Source organism: Anabas testudineus, chromosome 6 (genome assembly GCF_900324465.2).
Source record: "Anabas testudineus chromosome 6, fAnaTes1.2, whole genome shotgun sequence".
In the NCBI taxonomy this organism is placed as follows: Eukaryota; Metazoa; Chordata; class Actinopteri; order Anabantiformes; family Anabantidae; genus Anabas; species Anabas testudineus.
The window spans coordinates 7,982,100-8,005,803 of record NC_046615.1 but is presented as its reverse complement, the minus strand read 5'-3'; the positions used below and the strand labels follow the sequence as shown (position 1 = coordinate 8,005,803).

The following is a 23,704-nucleotide window of genomic DNA, read 5'->3' as shown; positions in this document are numbered from 1 at the left end:
CAACTTCAACGCTCAAGTTGCCAGTTTTGCGTGGAGGCATGTGAAACACAAGCAGACGTAGGCAGAGAGCATACTAATTAAATCACTATGGTGAACCCAACAGAGTGAACTGGTCTGGAAATACCTGTGATTCAAATCAACACAGGGATTTTGCAGGGTCTACCAGGTCTAAACTGCAGGGAGGCAGATGAGTAGATGGTTTACATTAATTAAATCTGCCATATGCCTGCACTCTCCTCACATCCTGGGCTGCACGTCCCACAGCACAGCAGATGGGACAAACTATCAATTGTTTTTTTTGAAATGAAATCTATCAGGACTTGAACATGAGAGAGTGGGCCAATCAGCCAATCGCTGCCTCTGTCCTCTTCCAGGCAGGTGTTGCAGCTTGGCATACATCACAGTCTCAAATCCAAATGCTTGTCATTGAGAGCCAGTAACATGTGGTCACCTGTCCTATATACTTATTGTTTTGATCTTTGCATTACAATATTGGGCCAAAGAGAAATTAAAAGTAATTAATCTTTTTTTTTTTTTAGAGGTTTGTTTTCCCGTTGGGGTGCTGAATGAAACCTTGAAGGCTACAGATCCATGAGCTGGATCAAAGATAACTTCAGATGGATTGTTACAGGTTTTAATTTGTTTCTGGGTGCAGTCATTTCATGTGTCTCACAGAAGCTACTTACAGTGGCATCAGGAGAGTCTTGATCTCTGCTGCTCTGCTCTCTCCAGCCTGGAAGGGAGATAATCTCCGCTGAGAGCGCCGTCGTCAAAGGAGTTTTTGAGGACTTTATTGCCATTAATTAGTTCATCGTCTTGAGAACCCCTGAAGGCCTTGTCAGTTTACTCTTTGTTGTGATTATCTGTGTGCGGAGTTTCTATTTTTTTAATCCTCCATAGTAAGTTTGCAGTTCGAGTGGAGGGACTGTGGGTGCTTTCGTCAATAGTATCCTCATAGAGTAAAGCTTAATGGGCCTTTGGATCAATAATTCCTCAAACTGCATCAACAGGGATTAACTACCCCTCTGAGGGAGCTTCTCAGGTCAAAGCTCGGCTCATTTAACAGCTAATTAGATGCTTTCTATTGAGCATATGGTTTTCAAGAAGCATCTGTTTCAGCAGAACATACAGTTAATGCTGATTTTGCACATGCTGGTCTTTGGGAATACTGCAGCTCTGTTTTGGCTAATAATGAGTAAGATTTATGCTTTCGAGCCTGTTTGCCTTCAGTCGTTTCGGAGTTCTCTGTTTTATTTTTGTTTTGATCAACTATGGCAGGTTGCCTGCAGCATATTAATTCACTTGAGTAATGTCAAATTGTCTAGTGGAGTTTTTAAACACAATTCCATTTTCAGATCACAGCAAATCACTATGGTGCCCGAGTGGCAAATCATTTGTCCCTCCACTACCCGATCAAACCAGCATGTCTCTGGTAACTTCCTCTTCCTATTAGACTTAGAGAAAAAGAGTGCAGCAGATTCTCTGTTCATTACTCGTTGGATGCGAAACTAACATCTTTCTGTGTGTTGCAGTAATCATGCCTGTGCTCCATGCAGACGGTGTCTGTTGTGTGTGGAATAATACACAGCCATGATGCAGAGGAGACCAGACTACAGGTCCCTTCATAACAGCCCCCTCTTATTATATTTATAAAATTGAATTACTCTGACACAGACAGATGGACTTGCTGTCAGTGGGGACGCTCGTCATTTGTTAGCATCAGTGGACATGTCAGCCCTGAGGTACTGATGGGACTGAGGCTGTGTGAGTGAAAACAAAAGAAAGGACGGAAAGAGAGAGAGAGAGAGAGGAGGATAGAGGGGGAGGAACGGTGATCTAGGTTTACAAGCTAGCTGTCATATTGTAGTCCTGAAGAGTCTGCAGCTATGTAAAGGAAAATGACTTTTTTTTTTTCTTTTTGAGAGTAAGACAGTCAATCTCACGCCTGTGTTGTACACAAAGCTGGAGTCAGGATGAGGTTAGTGCAGCTGGGCATAAAGACTGGAGGTAGGGGGATAAAGCTAGACTGACTGTTTATTAAATTATCATTAATTGTTAGAATTATATATAGACATGTTGTTGTTTTAGTTGATGTTGATGTGGCTTGTTTTAAACAAGCCACATCACAGCGAGTCATGTTTATTTTAATGAATGTTGTATCTGATAATGTTAATTAAACAAAAGCAAATTAAACAAATACAACATGGTGTTTAGTGAGCTTTATCTGGGGTGTGTTAGACTAACTAGCTAAGCTACCCGGCTGTTAACGGGAGCTTGAGATTTATCTCACCTACCACTTACCTTATCCTTAAGAGAAATAACTTATCTAACTTATCATCCTACTCAGTGAGCTAGTTAGGCTTCCATCTAATGAAAGAAGCCATTGAATTATGGGAATTGTAGGATTCAGCACACAGTAACTCATACTAAGGGCTAAAAGTAAGGATACCTTGTACTCTGGAGCACCAATTTCTTACCATTCTTCTTGTAATCTCCTAAACCTTATAGAAAAAACACCACTGACTGACTGATTAAATACACATTTAAGATGACCTATTCCAAATTAAATAAAGATTTTGCATGATTCGGAAAAGGCAGCTAATCGCCTTGTATCAGCAGCAGCCTCAGGACACCCAAAACTAGCTCCCAGCCATTCATGCTGATGTTTTTGAAGTCTGGGTCCATCTCCCTGCAGTCTCTGCTCCATCCTGTCTATTCCTTTTCCTTTTCAACATATTAAACTTGGACGTCTCTTATGCCGTTTCAATGAAAATGAAATCTATTCAAATTAAACTGAAAGGAAAAGATACAGGACTTGGGCCTTTAATCCAACTAGATGCTGCTCTATTCGGTGCCCTCTGTTGGTGAATTATGGATGAGTCTGAAAATTAAAGCTGGTTGGGAATTTATTAAGGAACTGCTGACAGTGTTGGTATACCTTTATCTAGACCGTGGGAGCTGTGGATGGTTGCAGGCGGGACAGTGTTTCAATGCAAAGTGTGTTAGGTAAAAGCTAGACAAAAGAAAACAGAAACCACATGAGCCTTTGTGTTTCAAACATATCCAAAAACCTTCAGCTGCTGCAAGCTGGGATGAGTGGGCTGGCAAAATGGAGGCCAAACCAAACTCACAGACCAGGGCTGAAAAGCATGACGTATGATCCGATGTGAGCCTGCAGGGTTGTGATCACACCTTCCTCCTACAGGCTCTGTGATACTGCAGCCCACGTCTCATACTGTGCTTTAGTGCTCCTTGTGTAAAAGACTTCCATAAGGGAGAAGAGAAAGTAAAATACAAATAAAAATCACGCCTACTGTTTTCTGAAAGTGGAGCTGGGAATGAAAGGAAGAAAGAAAGAGGACAAACAAGAGGGAGGAAGTGGCGGGAGATTGGAGGGATGTGGGGGAGGCAGAGATGGGGCAACAGACCAGTACCCACATCTAACACATCTGAGTGCTGCTCACTTGAAAAACATTTGGACTGGATTTTTGAAAACTGTTCCGGAAGAAAGACTCCTTGGGGTGAGATCCTTTGGAAGAGCTCAGGATCTGGCTGGTGAGGGGTGTGAAAGGGGTTTATGATTGAACCACAGATAAACTGATCTACTGTATTCTACGGAGAGCACCCCCGAGGAGACCAAAGAGAAACAGAACTATTGCATCGCTCCAAGCTACAGCATCAGCAGTGATCTCACCCACTATGTCGTCTCTTTTAAACATCATCTCGCTAATGGAGTCATAAAGTATTTGAACCAAATCTAGGTTTCAATTGTAAATACTGTAGTGTCCCGCAAGAAATAGGCATGTCAGGACACCCCTGGGTACCGTGGCGATGAGCCTGTGGACATTAAGCTACTGCTTATTTGCTTTTCGTGTCGGTTTGGGTGGAGCAGAGCAGACTGGATTTGAATCTCGTGCCAAGGCCAGCTTAAGATGTATGTTGTAGCTTTAAGTGGGATTTTAATATTAAGACTTGCTTGTAATGGCACATTTTTTACATTAGGGCATTTGTACTTCAGTTTAGTATCTGAATGATTTTTTCACTATTGCTATTTGAGCAGAGAAAGTCAGTTATACACCCACCGAGGAGCTGCAGCAGTGGTCTGTTGTTACTCGCCTCGTCATTTTGTTATCTCCATAGATGAACTCTTTCTTTTGCTTGCCACAGCTCCTGCCCCTGCTTCTTTGCGCATTGTGATAAAAAAAAAAAAAGGCTTAACATAGTCCTGGTGTTAAGATGTTTCCTAAAATTAAAAATATATATAATGCCTATTACCTCAGGTTGTAATATGCCTAATTACACTTTGCAGTATCACAGCAGTTTAGAAATCACCAGATGTCCTGGCTGACTGTGTTTTCCAGCCAATAGAGCAATAAAGGATGAGATCAATTGAGCATTTAATTGTTGTAAGGATGTAAATTCACGATTTAGATCCTGCTGACAGTTAAGAAAGAATCCCAATAATAAATGCATCTGTTGCTTCAAATGGGCTGTTGGAGCATATTCATCGGTACACAAAATAGTTGTTGTACAGGCTCAAGTGTTTGTGTGATACTGCTGACGGTGCTAAGTTTGACGGCGGCCTGATTGCATTTACCTTGAGGAGCTCTACCCAAGATGCAGCTCTGCCAGCTGCTCTTTTGATGTTCGCTGTGAAAGCCCCTTATTAGGATCAGTGGAAAACACAATAAATAATCTGGGAGCGAACTTCCACTGGAAACAATCACTGGGGAGAGATGTCATAAAAATGCAACTTTGATTTTTTCGTAAAAGGAGGCAAACATATTTCAGACAGCGTGAAAAGAGAGAGCAGAACAGAGAGAGACGGAGAAGTAAAGATGGTCAGTGCAGAAGCACATGGAGGGCTCGCGTGAGCTACTGTGCGCATGTGGGGAAATAACCATATTTGAATGATGGGTGTGACAGAGGCTGATGTTTGCTCAGGGCCTATGTGGCTCCAGTAATAAAGATACTGTGGCTCAAAGTGGTTTCATTCAGTCTTAAATGCTCCTTAATCTCACCATAAATGACATGTTTGGCTCCCAGTAAGTAGAGTGAAAAATGAAAACTGTTTGTGCCAGAGCCACTGGGATCTTAATGGTTGTGTCAATATAAAAATGGCTGCTGGGCTTAAATGTCAGGAGGGCTCAGTGTATTTTGTCATCGCTCTTAAACATTTTTGCATAAAAAACATCCAGCTGTGATACACTATACTTATAAGAGCCTGCAGAGGCTCTAAAAAGACTGGAAGAACTGGTGAAATGTAGTGTGCAGTGATGGTGACGCTTCTCCAGTTGTCAACACAACTTTTCACATGTCGTTTTAAGTAAACTGTCAATATCCTGTGTGTGTTCTGCCGTCACCAGACTCTGACCTTTCTTAAATCAATGCTTTTCTATGAGGAAGGAAGGCGGTTTACATGGCGAGAGCTGATTTTAACTGAAACTGACAGTAATGCTTAAAGGTGAGGAAGGTGCATCCTCAAAACATTCAGAGGTGTGTGTTTGATTTTTTTTTTTTCCCATCTAATTCATGTCAGGCGAAAGAAAAAGGACTCGTGTCTGTTGAGTGTGGGTCTAATAAACATCACTTTTCCCTGCAGGAAAACACTCTTTTTGCTTGCTGCGTTTCCCTCTGTAGATCAGAACGCAGCAAGCTTTGAACCTTAAACCACTCAACGTGAGGGTGATCGTCCTCCTCTTCCCTGCCAGCAAGCCAAGTTTATCGTGCTATTTGTCTGTGTTATGCTGATAGAAAGAAAAACAAAAAGAAAAAACATCTTCCAATTTAAAGTCAATCTCTCTCCATCCCTCTGTTATACACGCACACATGCATATCACCCAGTTCATCACCACCCAGCTGCTTTCATATTTCAAACCCTCAACACAAGCTGATGCAAGAGGAGCTCACGCTTACACATAAAAGAGAAAACACAAAAACAACTGAACAACTGAAAATAACTTTCACACTGAAACATGTTTGCCTGATACCAAAAAAAAAGCAAAAAGAAGAAAGTCAAAGTGCTGCCCTGCATGCTACCAGAGACCTGTCAGTGTGACCGATGTCTGCATGCCCCCACTCCACATGACCACAAACCATTTACAGAATAAAAATGGTTGCTATACATTTTAACATCCTGGCTTGAGCGTTGGTTTTATTGCAGAAATTGTGTATGTGCTCCTCTTGCACTATGATTTCTGCACCACGTCCAGACAGAACAGAATAGATCAGTATTTCTGACGAAAGAGGGTTACTGAACTTGAAGTATCTACGCACTGGGTCAGCTATAACAATAAACATGTTCACAGTGTGTGAAAACAGTTACCTAAAAATATTAGGTACATTAAAAAAGATAGATGAATAGACATATAGCTTACAATAATGGATAAATAGCTGAAGTAATTAACAAAATGAATCCATAAGCTGATAGTATAGATAATAGATAAGTAGAATTAGTATAAATAATGGATAAATAAATAATTGAATAAATGAAAAATGTAATTGACATGTAATGCTAAAATAACTTCAAGCACTGAAAAAACTGTTAATAAAAACATTATCTAAAAATAATGGATAATGGCGGAAATAAAGAGGGTACTTGAGTTCATCAGTAAGGGCTGTGGGACACACCTAACAATAAAGACTGAGAACCACTGGAGTAGATTAACTGTATGCTATTTTGCATTTCCCAATATCAGCATGCACCTCATATTTGTTACTACTATTGACAAAACCTAAACTTGTCAGCACAGTTAAGGAGACAAGAAAGGATTGCCAGTATTGAGTGCAAAGAAATGGGTAATTAGCTGACAGCTGACTCAGGCCACTTGCAGCTTTGTGTGTTAGGGTGGGGATGGAAAAACCGATGAAGCACATCTCCCTGGGTGTCATAAAGCTTTGCTTTATGGCCCGTTTGTGTAGCCTTGCAGATTAAGTTCAAAGGAAGACGGCCGCTCTTTTCTCCATGCATCTTAAATCCTGTTTCTCCTCAGCTGGGTGTAGATCAATTCTTTGGGCTGCACTGAGATATCCCTGGTGTCAGCAGCTATAGGACGGCTACAGGAAGGATGGGGAGGACTGGGTGTCTAAAAATACATTATTAAAGAGACAATTTCACCTCAGATTTAATAGTGCTCACAGAGCAGCATGACCGTTCCACTTAAATTGCAAACTTTGCTTCACTGTGGAGTGGCTTTCTTCGGCAGCATAAGTATTAAAGCTCATAGTTCCCAGCGGGCGACAATTGGAGTCTACATAGGAAGATGCAATGCGTGCATTTGAAAGGCAAGAAAATCACAGTCAATCAGCGGCTCAGCTGTGATTCATGCAATGAGTTCTTCCTCAGAAACTACTTGCAGCATTTATCTCAAGAGAGCAGCTCTACACGGAAATAAATGGGCTGGTGTCTGGAGATGACACACTTCCTTTCTCTGTTTAGACACAAAGGCCAATTTCAAATGGTGGAACTGGCAGAGAACCTGCAGCTGTCTGGTCTCTGACTATACTCCACTGCAGACAGATGGTACCGCTGAATGATCCTGGTGTTATTCTTCAGGTTCAAAGTTAAATCAGAATGAAACAGGGTGTGCAGCATGTGTTCTCTTGAGTCAAAAACATATCTGTTACTGCAGACACATCAGCAGGATTAAAATTTGACAGAAGGGGTAAAAAAAAAACAAATACAGAGGGATTACAACTTAAAAGACAATGAATTTGCACCATTTAGTGTTTTTCAGCACTAAAATTCAAACACATTTCCTCCAAGTCCAGGATTAAATTAAATCAAATCCACATTAAACAAATATGTTTGCGGTATGGCAGGTATTATATGAATATTTTATTTTAAAAAGTCTAAAAAAGATAAACAGTATAGGTATAATGACAAAATACTGACACATCCAGCACATGACATTTGGCACACTTGCATTGCAACAGATAATTGGAATTTATAGTATTTACTCTACTTATTTACAGTGAAGCCAAAACAAATATGTTCTCATATTCTCACCGTCCTCACACAGAAAACAGATCTGCTTTGTGGAGAATTGCACCAGAGGAGATTTTCTACCTACCACGTGTGACATTTTAATCCTTTTCCAAAACGCATTAGAGACACCTGGAAGACAAGCCCTATAATTTTTTGTTCTTCTTCTTTTTTAAACAAATAAATCCCCCTCACTTGTGTGTCTCACCTTCAGAAACATCACTTTTTGTCTGACTTAAGGTCAGATTTACTGTGAAACAGTACCTGGAGTTTTTAAGTGGTTTTTTCTTGTTTTAACTCTGTAAACATAAAAATTATGAAGAAATTCAAGCACGAAAAAAAGAAAAAAGAAAAACTGCATACTAATTTAATGCCATCAGTTTTCTATGAACACATACAACAGTATAAACTTTATTATGGATCATTATTTTTTCCAGCATCACATCATTTTGGCACTTGTAATGTCTCTAGCAAAACCACAACAAGTGAAAATACAAGTAATATTAAATAACTGTAGGCATTATTCAAAAACTGGATAAATTACATTCATTTTTATCATCAAGACAATGAAAATAAATAAATAAATTAATAAATGGTCTGGTCAAATCTGTGGTCTGTGTTCCACTAAACTATGGGACAAGTTTCTGAGTTCAGCTGCAGAGTGAACCTGCTTGTATCCCAGCAGTGCCAGCGTGTTATTACACAGATTCTGCACGGCCCTCACGATGTCGAAACCCAGACGAAGCCTCCAGCTCTCTGCTGTTGCTCTGGAGTCTCTGGTAGTTGAGTACCTGTAGTTCCACTCGGATGGAGACGACAAGTTTGTGTTGGTGTTCTTTGCGATCCACATCTGCACCCTGTCCTCCATCTCCAGCCCGACGAACTTGTAAATTTCTGTGGCCTTTTCCGTTGGGTTCAGTGCCAGGTCCTCATACCGGACCAGCAGGTAACGGCCCCGCAGCCAAACTGGTCTCTGCATACCTGTTTCCACAGATGCTGCCATGTCCTTACAGGTACTGGTGATCTGTGACAGGTCCACGTATCGAGGTTGCCGCCCTGTCGCATTCCATATTTTCCATGCGCGAAACTGATCCGAGAACGCCATCATGCGCGAGGCAAGGATGGCTCTGGGGTCCCTCACCAGGTGGATGATCTTCAGGTCCAACCGTGGATCTTCACTCAGCGTGCGCAGGTCCCTCACCTCAGGAACTCTCACAGTCTTTATGGCTACATGTCCTCTTGACAGACACGACACAGAGGCTAGGGTGAGGTTTAGAGCCCCACATTTCTTAGGACACCAGGTTTCATCAGGTTGATCAGAGGCTGCTCCATCCCCTCCCTCCAAGCACACAGGAGGGGAACACAGGGCGTGACTGGAGCTTCGGCGGAAAAAGGAGCTCGTTACATGGTCCTGGGGCTCTGGACGGATGTAATTCTCCATGAAGTGAAGGTCGCAAGTGTACAGATTGAGGAGGAGGTCCCTGTACGCTCCCAGCAGGGCGCGGCGGTCCAGGGTGCGACGCAGTCGTGTGCTGGAGTTAGTGAAGGCCTGCTGGACATGATAGAGAGGCTCGAACACGTAGAAGACACCTGAGTGCTGGTTGAGAAGCTGCCCAGTGAAAGACGAACCACTGCGAGTGGTGGCAAATAGCAGGATGTGCTTCCGAGGCGACTCGACAGGCACCCAACTATCATCACACAAGGCCCTCCACCTGGAGTCTTGACGAAAAACAAATCCATAAATGTCATGCTGAAAACAGCGTCATCATGGTTTCTAACGCTAAGTAAAGCATTAGACAATCCATTGTTTCCCAATTTTAGCTACTAGCACATAAGAGTTTTGTCCATTTATTTCAGACGAATTATTTCAGCTTGTAAAAGTGAAAGTCAGTTTTTCATCCTAACTTCTGTCCAGGAGAAAGTAAACTGAATCAAGCCAATAAAGCTTAAATAATTTAGAGGGTAAACATGCATGAGTAAGTTGCTTGTCTGCTGGTAGTTACTGAGGGGGCTTATGAAATGGTGGATCTCTAAATATAGCGCAAATAGCTAACGTGTAATTACTGCTGATGAGGAGTTGATTGCAAAGGGGATGTTACTTTTGTACACAGAAGCTCTGCGCCTGCGAGCTACAGCTGCACTATGAGAGAGGATTAATGGAGATAAATTGGAGGATAATTGTAAAATGAAATCACACATATTTTCATTTCTCCATCTTCCCCACTTCTTGGGAGTTCCCTCGTTTAATGAGCTGCAGCTTGATGCTTAATGCCTTCTCTTCTTTTACTGAGTCTCTTTGCATGAGGCTCTCCTCCAAACTGCTAAAATATAACTGATATTACGAATAAAGAATGGCGTATGCATTTGTGTATGCCCTCTGCAGGTGCTCCTGCTGTTCTTTCCATAAATGTAAGCATACTGCTTGTAGCGAGCCACACATTGTGTTTTCTTGTGATAGGGATTTGCATTATGTGGGACTGTTTGTTGTGGCTGTTCAGACGTACCTCTGTAGTGTCTCGTTTGGCAGCGGTAGGCTCCCTGACAGGGTCCAGACAACGAGTCCCTCAGGGTGCGGATTGCCGTGTACTGGACCCCTAGAGACGCACACACCAGCAGCAGCACCGTCTTCCAGGAGCACTCCATCCTGCCCCCACCTCTGGCTCTACATCCTTTACGCTGACGCCACCGGGGAGGCACAGAGACACACACAAAGTGAGATTTCATTTTGATGCATTTTTTACAGCTTTGTGCATGTGCACCTTTCAACACATGTATGCCTGCAGCCGTCTACTGATGGCCACTGATTAGCTCTTGCTGCAGCAGGTGGGAGTCTTGCTTTTCCCCATTCAGGCTTCACGTGACAGGGCAGAACCTTTGTCCTTCACATTGGTAAAAGCAGTTTTGGAAATAGGGCAACAGGCAGCTATGTCTATCTATAACAAATCATACGTCACTAAATAACAAAAAACATATAGAAAAATGTCTGTTTTTCCAGGCTTTGTGTTGAGCTAAGCTAACCACCTGCTGGCTGCTGCAATCAAAATGTCAATCTATTCCTTGAGCACACATACAGTTCAGTCCAGATTCCACAGATCAACAGGCAGCTCATTTCAACATAAGTAGTTGAAATACTTTGAAGAAGCTGTTTTAATGGTTCAGGATTTACAGCATCTACAGATGTTTTCAGCAGAAAGACGTGACTAAAAGGTCAGACCTTCGATGGAAAATGGTAGCAGTAATGCCCCCATCTACAATAGCTCCACTAGTCAAGATACTGCGCACACAGTTGCATAATTGCATTTCATTTTTGCTTTCCTCTCTTCTGGGTAATTAAGTCTCTAAGCCCAGCAGAGCTACATACCCAGATAAATATAGCTGTCCTCACATAGATGCAAAGTTTCCTTTGTATACTTCCAAGTTCTTTGCCACTGGGCATGACAGAGCAAAGGGAGCTGTGATTTTCCAAATGGATTTAAAAAAAAAAAAAAAGGTGCTGCCATCCATTTGTCCCTATGCGCCAAACTGATGGTGGGTAATCACATGAGATCCCTGGGCACAAAGTGTCTCTCCATCACTCAGTGGCTGTGCAGAGGCAATCATCATCAAAACCACAGGTAAATATACATCATATTACTGACAAAAATAAATATTGCATTCCTGTTTGCTTCCTTACACTCTTTCCACCACTCGGTCTCTCTCCAGTATGCCTCTTGTTCATTAATGATGTTTATGTGTCCCTGGCAGACTCATATCCTCAGGAATGTATCACACTGAGCCGAGATCGGCTTTTGATGTTCCATTAATCACAAACAGCGCAAAACCAAAGACATTTACTCTATGGATGATGGGAAAAGAAATCGAGCTGACATCATGAGCCATTCTGTTTGAATACAGCTAAAAACAGCAATGGCAGAATGAACTCATCAGGGGGAGAAACTTCTTTCTTACTGGTAGTTGCAGACAGGATGACAGAAATGGAGACAATGTGCTGTTTGTATCTTGTTTCAGAGGAACTTTAAAGCTGCTTGATCTGCTTTTAGATTTGTTGAAGGACATGGGATACAGTACAAAAGGCAGAGAAACATAAGCACAAATGACGACTGATAATGACAAACTTTGGCCAAGCTCTGACAAAGGAAGAAAGTCTGTCAATTTGACAGTCCTGCCATCCGTACTCGTACACGTTCGGCACAGCTGGCTGACCAAGGAACATCATATGATTCCACAGTGGCAGGTTTTGTTTTTCTTTCCTGCCATGATCAGGGCTCAGTGTTCCTCTGCTCCACACCCTGCTGCCCTCTGGAGAATGAAGACAGATGCTTCAGTGGATTAAAGCAATTTGATTTGCAAGTCCTCCGTTGTTTATGATTCCTCCTGCATCAAGACTCACACCAGGAATAATAGACACTCTGTCAACAGCTGGAAGAGGACTGCAGGCTTCAGATGGCCTCTGATTTTATATCCCTCATACAATAATAGTGCTTACGGGGGATAAAAGCCTGGGGGACAGGATCAACCAAAGATTACACTGTGTGGTGCATGCTCTTCAGGCAGGTTCGAGCTGTAAATTCAGTGAGCACAGGCATTGCTGCTGTTGAGATAACATAGCTAGCAGCAAAAGTGTTGGAGATAATGACATTTGTGCATGGTGCAGAAGAGGCAATTGCCTCTGTGGAAAATAAAGGCAACAAATAAGGTTAGAAGTTAGCGATGAGGGTGGGAGTCAGGGATTTGGGATGCAAGTGATTGAGGGATGTGACAGAGCTAAAGATTTTTCTATTAAAGCACCTCGGTGTGTTCGCAGGTCCTCCGAGTGAAGCTGTTTATTGGCAATGCCTCATGATCAATCCTGGAAAAACAGAGAGAGAGCAACAGTGGCAACAATCTTTCTCTCTCTACACCAACACACACATACACACACATGCAGAGTGCTACAGGCAGACAACAGAGGAGCTGCATCTGACCCCGGGGCTACAGAGGAGCTGCTCCTGTGATCGGAGAGAAGATGAATCTTGTCCTACATGACTCCACCAGCACACACACACACACACACACACACACACACACACACACACACACACACAGACGAAGCAGAACTACTGAGAGGAGAGGAAGGAAAGAAATGAAGAAAAAGGTCAAAGCTTGACTTGATCTTGTCCGTCGATGAATATCTGCTTTATGGGATGGCAGGTGCATATGAGTGTGTGTGGTTCATTCTCTAGCATTACAGAGAGACAGCGACTGAGGACAGTGCCATTGTTAAGGTTTAAGCACAGACCAGGACTGAGAAAAGTTTGATGAAGAGGAAATTTAGAAATAAATAATAAGATGCGTAGATCAGGTGAAGAAGAGCTGCAACTCCTGAGCTTGTCCCATCAATTTTCATCTGAATTAATACCATTACAATGTTGTTCAACACTTATATGCGTATGATAAATATTGGAAGAATAAATTAAGCAGATATCTCCACACAACTGAGTCCATGTGGCCGTAAAGTAGGACGAGATGACTATAAACTCACCACAGAGGACGGCAGACTCACTTAAAGTCGCTGTATAAAGAAGTCATTGTCGTATTTACAGATTTTTCTCCTCATACACTCGCTGTAATCTGCACAATGTCACACCTTGCTTGTTAGATAACAGCTCGTCTGCGGTTCGCTACGCGTAAAAAAGCCCAACAGATGAATATAAAATGTGTCCTTACCATCAACGCACTCGATCAGATGGGATTTCTCCGTCCGGTCCTCTGCGCTGCATTTGGAAAAAAAAAAAAAGTGTGTGTCCGCGCGTGTGCGTGTGTGAGAGTGTGTGAGTGTGAGTGTGTACGAGGCGGAGGGATGGAGCGCTGCCGCCGGGGTCCAGAGCCCGAAGTGGATTCAGAGCTGGAGACGCGCCATGGTTGGAGAGCAGCGAGAGGCTGAGAGAGGAGGCATGTCTCACCCCTCCTGAGACCACACAGGCTACTGGAACCGAGTCTCTAGATTGGATGCAGGATTGCCTTGCCAAGCATTGCGCTTTGGTGCCGTAGGGTGCGTTTCATTACGTCTTGGAAATGCATGTTCTCCTACAGGCAGCGAATGTGCTAGAACCCAGTGAGATCTAAACGCGACCCTGCCTGCACCGCCATCTGGAAGTTAATCTGTTTACAGGTGTAAGAGGAACAGAAAATGTTCTCATATTTCGTGCTGGCAAGTGGCATCAGCTATCACTTCATGAACGTGAGTGCCATACCTTCCTCTCTGTCACTGTCTCTGCAGGGATTCACACACCCTCAGATGGACGCACTACACTGATGGACGCACGCGTCCTCCACGAGATTACGGTCACACGGTGACCTCCATTTCTTTCAGGTCCCAGTGAGGATGACTGCTATCATCCTATGTGTGGCCCACACTCCCTCACTCTGCTGCTGACTCCCTCTGGTATGGAGGGATGGGTGCAATATCATTACCCCTAGGGGGTTACAGTGAGGTCAGATGTGACCAGTGGCAACTCCATTACTCCTGGGAATGGGGGTCAGCTCTGTTTGTGGTTCTGCAGACCTATCTCCCACTGTGACAGAGTTGTACGGTCTGTACAGAGATTCACATGGGGAGTGATGGAGCAACACTGCTGTCTTTAAAGTGTATCACTTGAACAATTTTCGATTAGTTGCCAAAACATCTAAAGCCTTAAACCCTCTATCATAAGTTGTTCCAGCTTTTCTGCCCTATATGTAACCTGTGCTTAAACCGTTCAGGCAGCACAAGTGAACACACCAAAACAAAAGGCGGGCAGAGTTTATCTCAGAATTGGGAACCAGAGGGCTGGAAGTCTACACAGATACAGAACAAGCTTCTTTTTTCTAGTGTTACAGACCTCAGACATAAAAACAGCAAAGGTTTTTTTTTTTTTTTTACCACACAAAGGAAGACAAGCTGCCAAGGATGCTCAGCGAGTGATACGAGAGTGTCCTGTCCTCCACGCCTCTGTGAGCTGATCCCTCGCTCTGCCTGCCTACAGCGCCGATTCCCTGGCTCTGAGCAGCCAAACGCCCCCACACGTTCTTGGTCGAGATGTGAAACACGCAATAAGAAAAAGTTGATTTTTCTATTAGCGGAAGCTGAACCCTCCGTGGGCCTCCCTGTTTAGGTGTACCCACACACCACGCACATATGCAAAGAGCACAGAATCACATGTGCTTTGGAGTTTCAAAGTGCTTTGTCTTTTTTTCTCTTCCAACCATCATCAGCAATCTTCGCTGTTTCTTCGCCATGATGTACCCCTTATCTGATCTTTAACATGACAGCACTGTTTCATCATAAAGTGGATGGAAATGACAGCTGAAATCTCTCCACCGTTGAAGATAACCTTGTCTCCTAAGCTCGCCGACTGATTTTCTATATCGGGGCTTGCTTGGCAACTTGTGCACCTTCCACTTTCTTTTAAAGATGCCAACCGTCAATCAGATTATCTGTCAGTCAGCTTGTCACAAGGGGAAAGCAGGTCTCACAAAGTTATCTAAGGGAGGAATTTTCTCTGTGCAGGAAAGCTGGTGTTTCTATTCATTTCTTCTCAATCATATGAGGGAGCGAGAGCAAAAAAGCAGTCCCTTTATTCAGCCCTCTCTCGCTACAAGTGCAATAAACAGGTGAAAAGAAATCTCATTTCACCCACTAGTATGCCAGGAGAGCGTGCTAAATTTAATTCAGCAAACAACCAGAGAGGGCACACCAGCACACTTTCTCTGTCTGGCATTGCACTGGCAGCATCTAAGAACTCCAAAGTTAATATTGTTCGGACGGTAATAACACCGTGCATGCACACAGTTTTGTATTTAAAAGACACAGTTTGACATTTTGGAAAATAATATAAGCAAAAATATGCTCATTTGCTTTCTTGAAAAGACTGGTGCCACTCTTGCTGAGAGAGCCAAAGTAAAGATTTTATTTGTGCTCTGGACGTAAGAAAAGTTCTTTAACATAACTACAGATCGTTGTGGAAGAGGCCAGTTTTGGATTAGATGGCCTAATATAACTTAGCGTAAAGACTAGAAACAGGGATAAACAGCTTTATTCACTGTGTTTAAATGTAACAAAATCCACCCAGTGGCATTTCTAATGTGCGTTTAGATGGAAAACAAAGCTAATGTTTCACCTTGTATTATTTGTGTGCAGTTTGGATTTATTTAGACCGACTGACTAAACTCAGTGTTGCCTTCGGTCATTGTCAGATTATCTGCTTGCATTTCAGCTCATACTAACTAGTGGCTAACTGCAGCTTTGCAATTCTAATATTATCCAAAAGGGAATAAGCATGCTCACCAGATTGTATATACAAAGCTCCAGATTATTTTTGTGTAGTCTTTTTTTAATTTAAACTGCAAAGCTCCATTAAAATAGGCTTTTATCTATTTTTACTAATAGATCTGAAGTTAGTTTCCTTTGACTCTTAATGGGAGGTCAAAAATGAATTCTTCAATGCTGACCCCAATCAGACTTTGTGTCTGAGTCCGTTTGATTGCTTGTTATCCTGAAGCTCACAGAACTCCTGACCCGGATAGCCTTGGATGTCGCTCTTCTGTCCTGTTCAGTGAGCCATTTATAGAGACGAGGAAGCAATAAATTTGTCTCACCCTTAGACAATCCCATCATTGGCTGCTTTCTATAAAAACCCCAAATTACAGAACCAAAGATTTCAGCTAACATTTACCCAGCCTTGGCGTTCCCACCTCGCTTGCCAATTTCACAAGGCTTCATTTATTAAATTTAGGCGGGACAGGTTGTGAGCCAAGGTGCTTTGCTCTGGCAGTGTGAGAGAAATCCGTTGAGTGACATGCAGGATGATGATGACAGGAAGGAGGAATATGGGACATGGGGGGATGAGAAAGACAGAGAAAGAGAGAGATTACAGCGGCGAGGAAGAGCGGGAGGGGGGAAAGGCAAAGTTTACATGTGCCATCTGTGCATCAAAGGTGTGGCTGTGCTGGCTCGTGTTCACATGGCACGTCTGCGTGATTGTTTTTGAACGAGCGATCTCTTGAATATAAATGGTCTAATTTTCGCTCCGCTGTTGACTGAGATCTCCCCTTTGTCGAAATTTCAGCTTTAATCTAACAGTATCTGCACATGAGTGAACAAGTCGGCTCGGCTGTTGTGTTGTTGAATCCTGCTTTGTGGGAAAAAAAAAAAAAAAAAATCTGCTTCAGAGCAAACACTTGTAATTATCTGCTGTATGCATGCGGGGATCTCATCCAGTGAAATTAAAACTTTTTCCTCTTTTTTTTTTTTTTTTCTAGCTTTAAAGTTTTTCTCCTGGCACCCATCAAGACTTTCACAGATGTCTCTTTCGCTTCTTACAAAGCAGAAGAGCCAATTACATGACTAATAATTTTCTAGTCTAACCAGTTGATAGCTCTTTTTGTTTGTGAGAAGATTCTCCTCGCAAAATGTTCCCTTATGATGCATCACGCCAATATACGAAAGTGTTAGATGCAGTCATTTTTGCTTGTACGCACCACCGAATAGGACACACGACCATTCCAGGAGATTAAAAACTGAATAATCACTTGTGAGGCTCCGCCTACTCGGTGACAGTTTTATTGGTCAGGACAGTGGAAGTTTTCTCTGACAGTGAGCAAGTATTGCAGCGTCTCGGCCTCACGCCCACAACTTTCTAGGTTATAGACTTCAAATCAAATCTACTCAAAGTCTTTGAGACTTCCAGGGGGAAGTCACTTTTATTGAGAGTGTTTGATTGGCCCTGGTCTCGCTTGGATTGCCCCTGTGAAAATAACAGACATAAATTCCTGCATGGCTGCGATCCAACCAGACACCTCCACATGTCTGGGTAGTGAGCAGACTGCTATTAGGAAAGAAAATCCCCCAGGGGCTCGTCTGCCTCCTGTTTCTAACTTTGTTTTTTTTTTTTTTTTTTTTTTTTATTTTGGGGTTTTTTTTTTTTCTCCACTATTGCTTTTGGACCAAAAGGCCTCCCTCTGCACCCCACCCTCCCTTCCCCCCAGCTTTTTCGAGAGTGCTCCCTGGTGCATAATTGGTGCCATTAGCACGACGCATCACACACTTTCAGACACTGTGGCTAGACGGCAGCAATAGCGAGATACCTTGCTCTCTCCCTCTCCCTCTCTCTCTCTCTCTCTCTCTCTCTGTACCACTCTTTCTCTTTATCCCACCAACTGTTTCACACTCGCAGGGCTCACAGCCATCACATTTGTGGGAGTAATGGGCCCGGAAAATTACGGCAGATCGGGCCTCAGCAGGCTCAGTCTGGTCGCCACCAGGGAGCACCGGGGGGACGTGCAGATTCTACAGAACATGGCCTCCTGACAGATCGAGGTGCCCTGGGAACAGAAGGATCATGTTAACACCCACCGGCTGTGATTTTGATTGTTGCACTGGTGAGAGAAATGGACCTGTGTGCGTACATGTGTGTGTGTGAGACAAACAGACAACTTTGGATAATCTTCAAATTGGGAGTCTAGTCACACGTCTTGGTGTGTTTTGCAGAGGTTGTACAAGTGCACACAAGAGACTTTGAGTAACAACATGTCTAAACACAATTTCCTGGCTGATTTAATTGATTATTTTTCCAATTTTAGTTCTGCTCTGTCACAGCGATGGCCTAAAATTTGCTTAAACACAAACGCACATGCAGCCCAGACCAAGACGTACATGCGCTCACAGCTCGAACACGCCCTCCCACACACGCAGATGGTCTGAGAGGTGCCTCGACGATTAAGCTCATCCATTTAAAGTCTCTCACTGTAACAAGCTGAAGGAAGCCTGCTGCTGGATCTTGCCGTTCTCCGAGGCATGGTGATTCCTCTGTGCTGTGGGGCCTCCAGGGGCCTTTCTCTGTGACCGTGCCTTTTCTTAATTACACCTGAGAGTGCCGAACAGCTGCTTCTTCTCTATATCCGTGTCTCCATCAGCCTGTGAAGGAGAGTATGTAAAGCCAACTGGCAAATATGAAAGGCTTTCTTTCCCTCAGCCTCCCGCCCTTCTCTTTTATTCACGGTAAAAACAAATGTCTGACAAAATCCTTGATCACATTAAATTGTGTTTCCTCTGGCAACACAGATCTTTGTCCTGAGAGTATTCATGATCACCGTTGTTAAAAGAAAAATAAATTTTAAAAAACAAAGCATGACCTCGAGGGCAGAAAGTCCAAATTCATCCTCTAACTCCGAACTATTGTGGTTAATTCATAGCTCAGCTCTGCAAATATGACACTTTTCATAAAATTGCCTGGTTTTTAGCCCATGTATTTTTAACATTTGCGATGCATTTTTAATGGAACTGTTTCATCCCAGGGTTTTAAAACTGAGCTAGGAGACAATGATAGCAAAGAGCACAGAGAAACAAGGTCAAGGAAAGACAAACATTGCAATTTGTCGATGGCTTTTTATAGAAACAAAAAGGGAACAGATAATATAATCAACAGTTAAATGACTGTTTAGGATTTTTCATTGTTTTCCACAAAGGCCACCTGTTCACTGCAGCTGCAGCACCAGAGATTGGCCCAACATCAAATTAAGAACAAGCCCTGACTAAAATGTAGTCTTTTACATAAATAAGCTTTCTTAAGAGACATCATATCTCTTCTTAGGATGTATTGGCACTGTGTGGAACATAAATATTTATCAGGGCTCCAAAAGGTTAGGTGTGTGGGAGTAATAGAATCTGGCAGCTGAAAATATTGCTGAGACCCAACATCTCCATCTCAAGATGGAGAGCTTCAGCGTGGCCTTTGCGTCACCAAACACCACTAACACGTGCCTGGTTTGTTTTTTGGTTGTTGTTGTTTGTTTGTTTTTTACTTGGCTCTTTGTGTCCAATATGTTGAATACAGTCAAAGAGCAAAGTAATCGATAAATAAAAAGCAGGTGTTTTAAAAGCAGGAAGCTGTTGTGTGTGTGTGTGGCACAGAAAAACAACACAGATGGAGGATGTGCAAACAAGATAGTGAGTGAGTTTCAATGAAATGTTGAAGCCAGAGTGCTTCAAGGCTGCTCGTGGCACAACTTCGCCACATATAATGCTGTTTTGTGTCGGTTTTAGAGCTGAGGATATTTTTGCACAATGCATGGTTTTTGCATGAAGCTACAGAAAAGTATTATTTAGTCAAGGTAGAAATGTTCTCTTATCAATATTTCAGCTTGTTGCTACTTCTGTGGTTGCATTTTGGGTATCCAGGAGTGCAGGCTGTGATTTGGCATCAGCTTCTCCCTCCCTGGATCCTCTGGACTTTGCCCCTCTGGGTTTTGGACATTAGTTACTTGTTTTCTGTGAGTTGTTTTCCTGCCATTGAGCAGTGGTTTTCTGTTGTACTGTGGTTTCTTGTTTTGTTACTTTGTCCTCGTGTCCTTTGACATCTCTCTTGGTTCCTCATTTTTGTGTTCTTTTCTATAATTAAATCTAGTTTCCGTTCATCCTAGCCTCGTCCCTTCCCCTACTTGTGACAGACCAGGGCCCATACTGTTTAAATGTGTTCAATAATTTGCTGCCTTAGTGAAAAATGTCCTGATTTTGAAAGCACGGTGGTGGAACAACTAGCACTGAAATTATTATTACATTATCTATAGAGATTTGTTAAATGTATAAAGGCTGAAGGCATATACATCATAAAAAACATGTTACAAACACAAAATTCATGAGACTCAGTCAATAAAAACCTTATGTCAGTATAAACCAAAATCTATTAGTTAGCAAAGTGCATTAAGATTCACTCTGTATGCAGGACTGTAGGTGATTCTGGAGACCTCATATTATATTGATTTGTGGAGTGCACTTGGTGTAATTAAAAATAATAAAATGAAGTTGTTGTTTTTTTTTATATTTCTGATGATGTCATGGACAGGTTTGTAGCATACATGATATACATACTCTATGTAAAACAGTGAACCATAGAGTACAGTGGCTAAGTATAGCGAGGGGATAAAAGAGTTTATCCTGTCGCCCGTGTTACTGAGAACCTGACGGAGAGCAGTCTTTCAGTGGCCTCACTGTGGAGGAGCTCAAGGCTTTCCTTCTGCAGCTAAACAACCTGCTGTTAACGGCAGCGAATTAACTTATCGATTAAACGGAAAATCACAGTCTAGTGAAAAGCAAGGATAAAAAACACGTCTCCTTCTAACTGAAGCATGTAGATTACATGCTGATAACCCATTTTCCAGATTGTTGGACTGTCAAAGCTGAAAATATCTGTTCAGGTTTTGAAAAAAAGAGACTTTAAGCTGCTCTTTGTGACAAGCTGACGCTGTGGCACGTGCTCATATTTTGTTAAAACATAAACTGTACATTCTTCTGTATATTATCAAGTATAATAAAATAACACAGTTGAATCAATACAAACACAGTCAGGTAGTCAATAACACATATAATTACTTTACATACTGTATCTCATTTTGTATTTTGCAAACATAAACTGCAATATTGGATCAATAGTGATTCACTCTGCTGCAGTGTGCTGCTAAACTTTCCCAGTACTCAGGAGCTACAGCAGATATTGATTCAGTATTGCAGTTTGTGTTGTGTTTGATGAGAGAGCCTAAGGTACCTTTTGATTGATCAAATATAGGAGAAGTTGTACACAGAAATCAGACATAATTGAACGTACGGATTGTGCATTGTTTGCCTTGCTGCTTGCTCTTCATAGCTGAAAATCCCATTTGAGCTTTTTGGAAACATCAAATAAGTGGTGACATCCTGTATCTGTTTTTTATTACATTGAATCTATTTGGTTTTTGGTTCACAAGAGATTTTTGCGATTTATTTAAAACAAAATCTTGTTTGGGAAGAGGTGTTCATCAACATATTTTTGCATTTGCTTGATTTGTGGAACTTTTGCAAACTGGGGTAATTTTGAATACAAATCTATCAACACACCTCCAGTAATGTGCACTTCGGTTTCACTGCTCTCATCAATCTTGTTTCTAGCTACAGCTGTTTTCAGCACAAAAGCTTTTCCACACTCTACACAACCCATTCAGCACCAAATGGCATATAAACAAAGTTCACAACTAACCAGTGAACACATTCGAATATTAAGCAGCTTAAGAACCATACTTTTCAGGAAGTGGTAGAGACCAAAGACTGAGCTAAAAGAGAGAGAATACTGACAGAGAAAATACTCATATTTATTTTTAGATATATTTATGAGTCTAGTGATGCCAGATGTCTAGTTGATAAGACCTTTATTCCATGATATTTAAATAAGCAACGTTTGGCTTACAGTCGTTCATGTGTTGTGCACTGTGCTTCATTAATGCACTTCAAAGCAGTTTTTATTACATTTCAAAACTATTAAAAACTTTCTAATGCCTCTTTTTGTTCTATTTACAGTTATGTAATATATTACATGCTTATGAGTGGCCAGGAGGACGCAAATTGTCTTACCCACTCAGCAAAACCATCAACCACACTAGTAAAGGAGATGTCGCAAGCCTTTATAATGTTTTATTAGAATAAGCAGCCAACTCTCATTAATGTATGGCTGCTAGACCTATTACCTTTCAAACTACTGCAGACATTCATTGGCAGTCAGCATGGTCACATCATTTCATCTAGAAATTTGGATCATCAAATGATTCACTTTAAATTTTAATAGATTTTATTTTGCATTTGAGATAATGGCAACTCGGGAACATTTATATATACATAATGTGCAATTGTCAAGATGTGAAAGATTTTTGGAGAATGGTTTGTGACAATCTCTCTGTTACTGTTGTTGTAAATGTATGTTGCTGTTGATTCAAGTGTACGACAAAAAAGAATAATAGCCTGTAGATGGAAACCACCATCATTCTTGGATATAGCGTCCCTTGAGGGTTTCACAGCAAAACATCATGCTGCAAAAAAATTAATGTAGAATTCTGGGCCCATAACTGAGGAACATTTTCTGACCCATGTTGCATTATCTATAAAAGGGACTTTTTGTCTCCTGCACTCTGCCTTCCTGGCACATAGCAATCTGTTGACAGGAGACAGGCTAGACTGGTTTTTAGTCATTTAAGTCACCGTGCAGTCAAACAACATTTCAGGCAATCAAAGTACAAATGAAGTATACAAAGCATACTGTCTAGTGTGTAAAATACAGACTTTATATTTAAAATGTATTAAAAAAACAACAACTTTGCAGCAGGGCTGAAGCGTATTGGTTTTTAAAAGCATTGATATTTTCAGCAACAAGCAAAATGAGGTTTAAAAGAAAGAAAGTACTTGTTATCAAATTTTATACAGTGTCATGAGCTTTTGTCATGGAGAGAAATGGCACGACTGTGAAACTGAAAGTATAAACGACCATTTCATAAAAACTAACTGATGAAAACAGACAGATAACTTCAGCAGATCATTTATGGACACATTTCTCAGAGTGGTTTATGTCTGTTGGGTATAAAATACCATGCTGCAATTTTACAAAAGCTGTTCTTCAACATTCATTAGTTAGCATCTTGGTGCTGGGATCATCTTTTTTTGTACTTCCGTCCTTCTGTGTATCCAGTTCATCAGATTTTCTCTGCCCTTGTGAGTTTTTTCTCTTCCTCTTTATAGCAATCACTATGACTATCACTACAATCAGTAGTACGACAATAACTGCCACAGCAGATCCAATAATGTGAGCAGCTGCTGGTGGGTTAGCTCTGGGTGAGGTTCCAGGTACTTGGTCTTTTACGATTAAAATGGTCCCTTGTTTAAAGATGCACCTCTCTGACTCACTC

General features: G+C 41.9%; 1 protein-coding gene across 1 annotated transcript; it reads right to left on the bottom strand.

Moving 5' to 3' along the window:
- Positions 1-7,856: 7,856 nt before the first annotated feature.
- si:ch73-62b13.1 (uncharacterized protein LOC100002270 homolog) lies at positions 7,857-10,708 on the bottom strand. The gene is made up of 2 exons (XM_026366014.1): positions 10,489-10,708; positions 7,857-9,703 (listed from the first exon to the last, which is right to left on the bottom strand). Exons 1-2 carry the CDS (start codon positions 10,706-10,708, stop codon positions 8,586-8,588), a joined length of 1,338 nt encoding a protein of 445 aa, XP_026221799.1. The 3' UTR covers positions 7,857-8,585.
- Between the last annotated feature and the right edge of the window lie 12,996 nt (positions 10,709-23,704).

Bases quoted from the DNA above. Each gene is read 5' to 3' on its own strand.
- si:ch73-62b13.1 (XM_026366014.1), bottom strand. From the start codon at position 10,708: ATGAAATCTCACTTTGTGTGTGTCTCTGTGCCTCCCCGGTGGCGTCAG. The intron at 9,704-10,488 runs GTACGTCTGAAC...TTTTTCGTCAAG, and splicing joins CCAAACGAGACACTACAGAG to ACTCCAGGTGGAGGGCCTTG.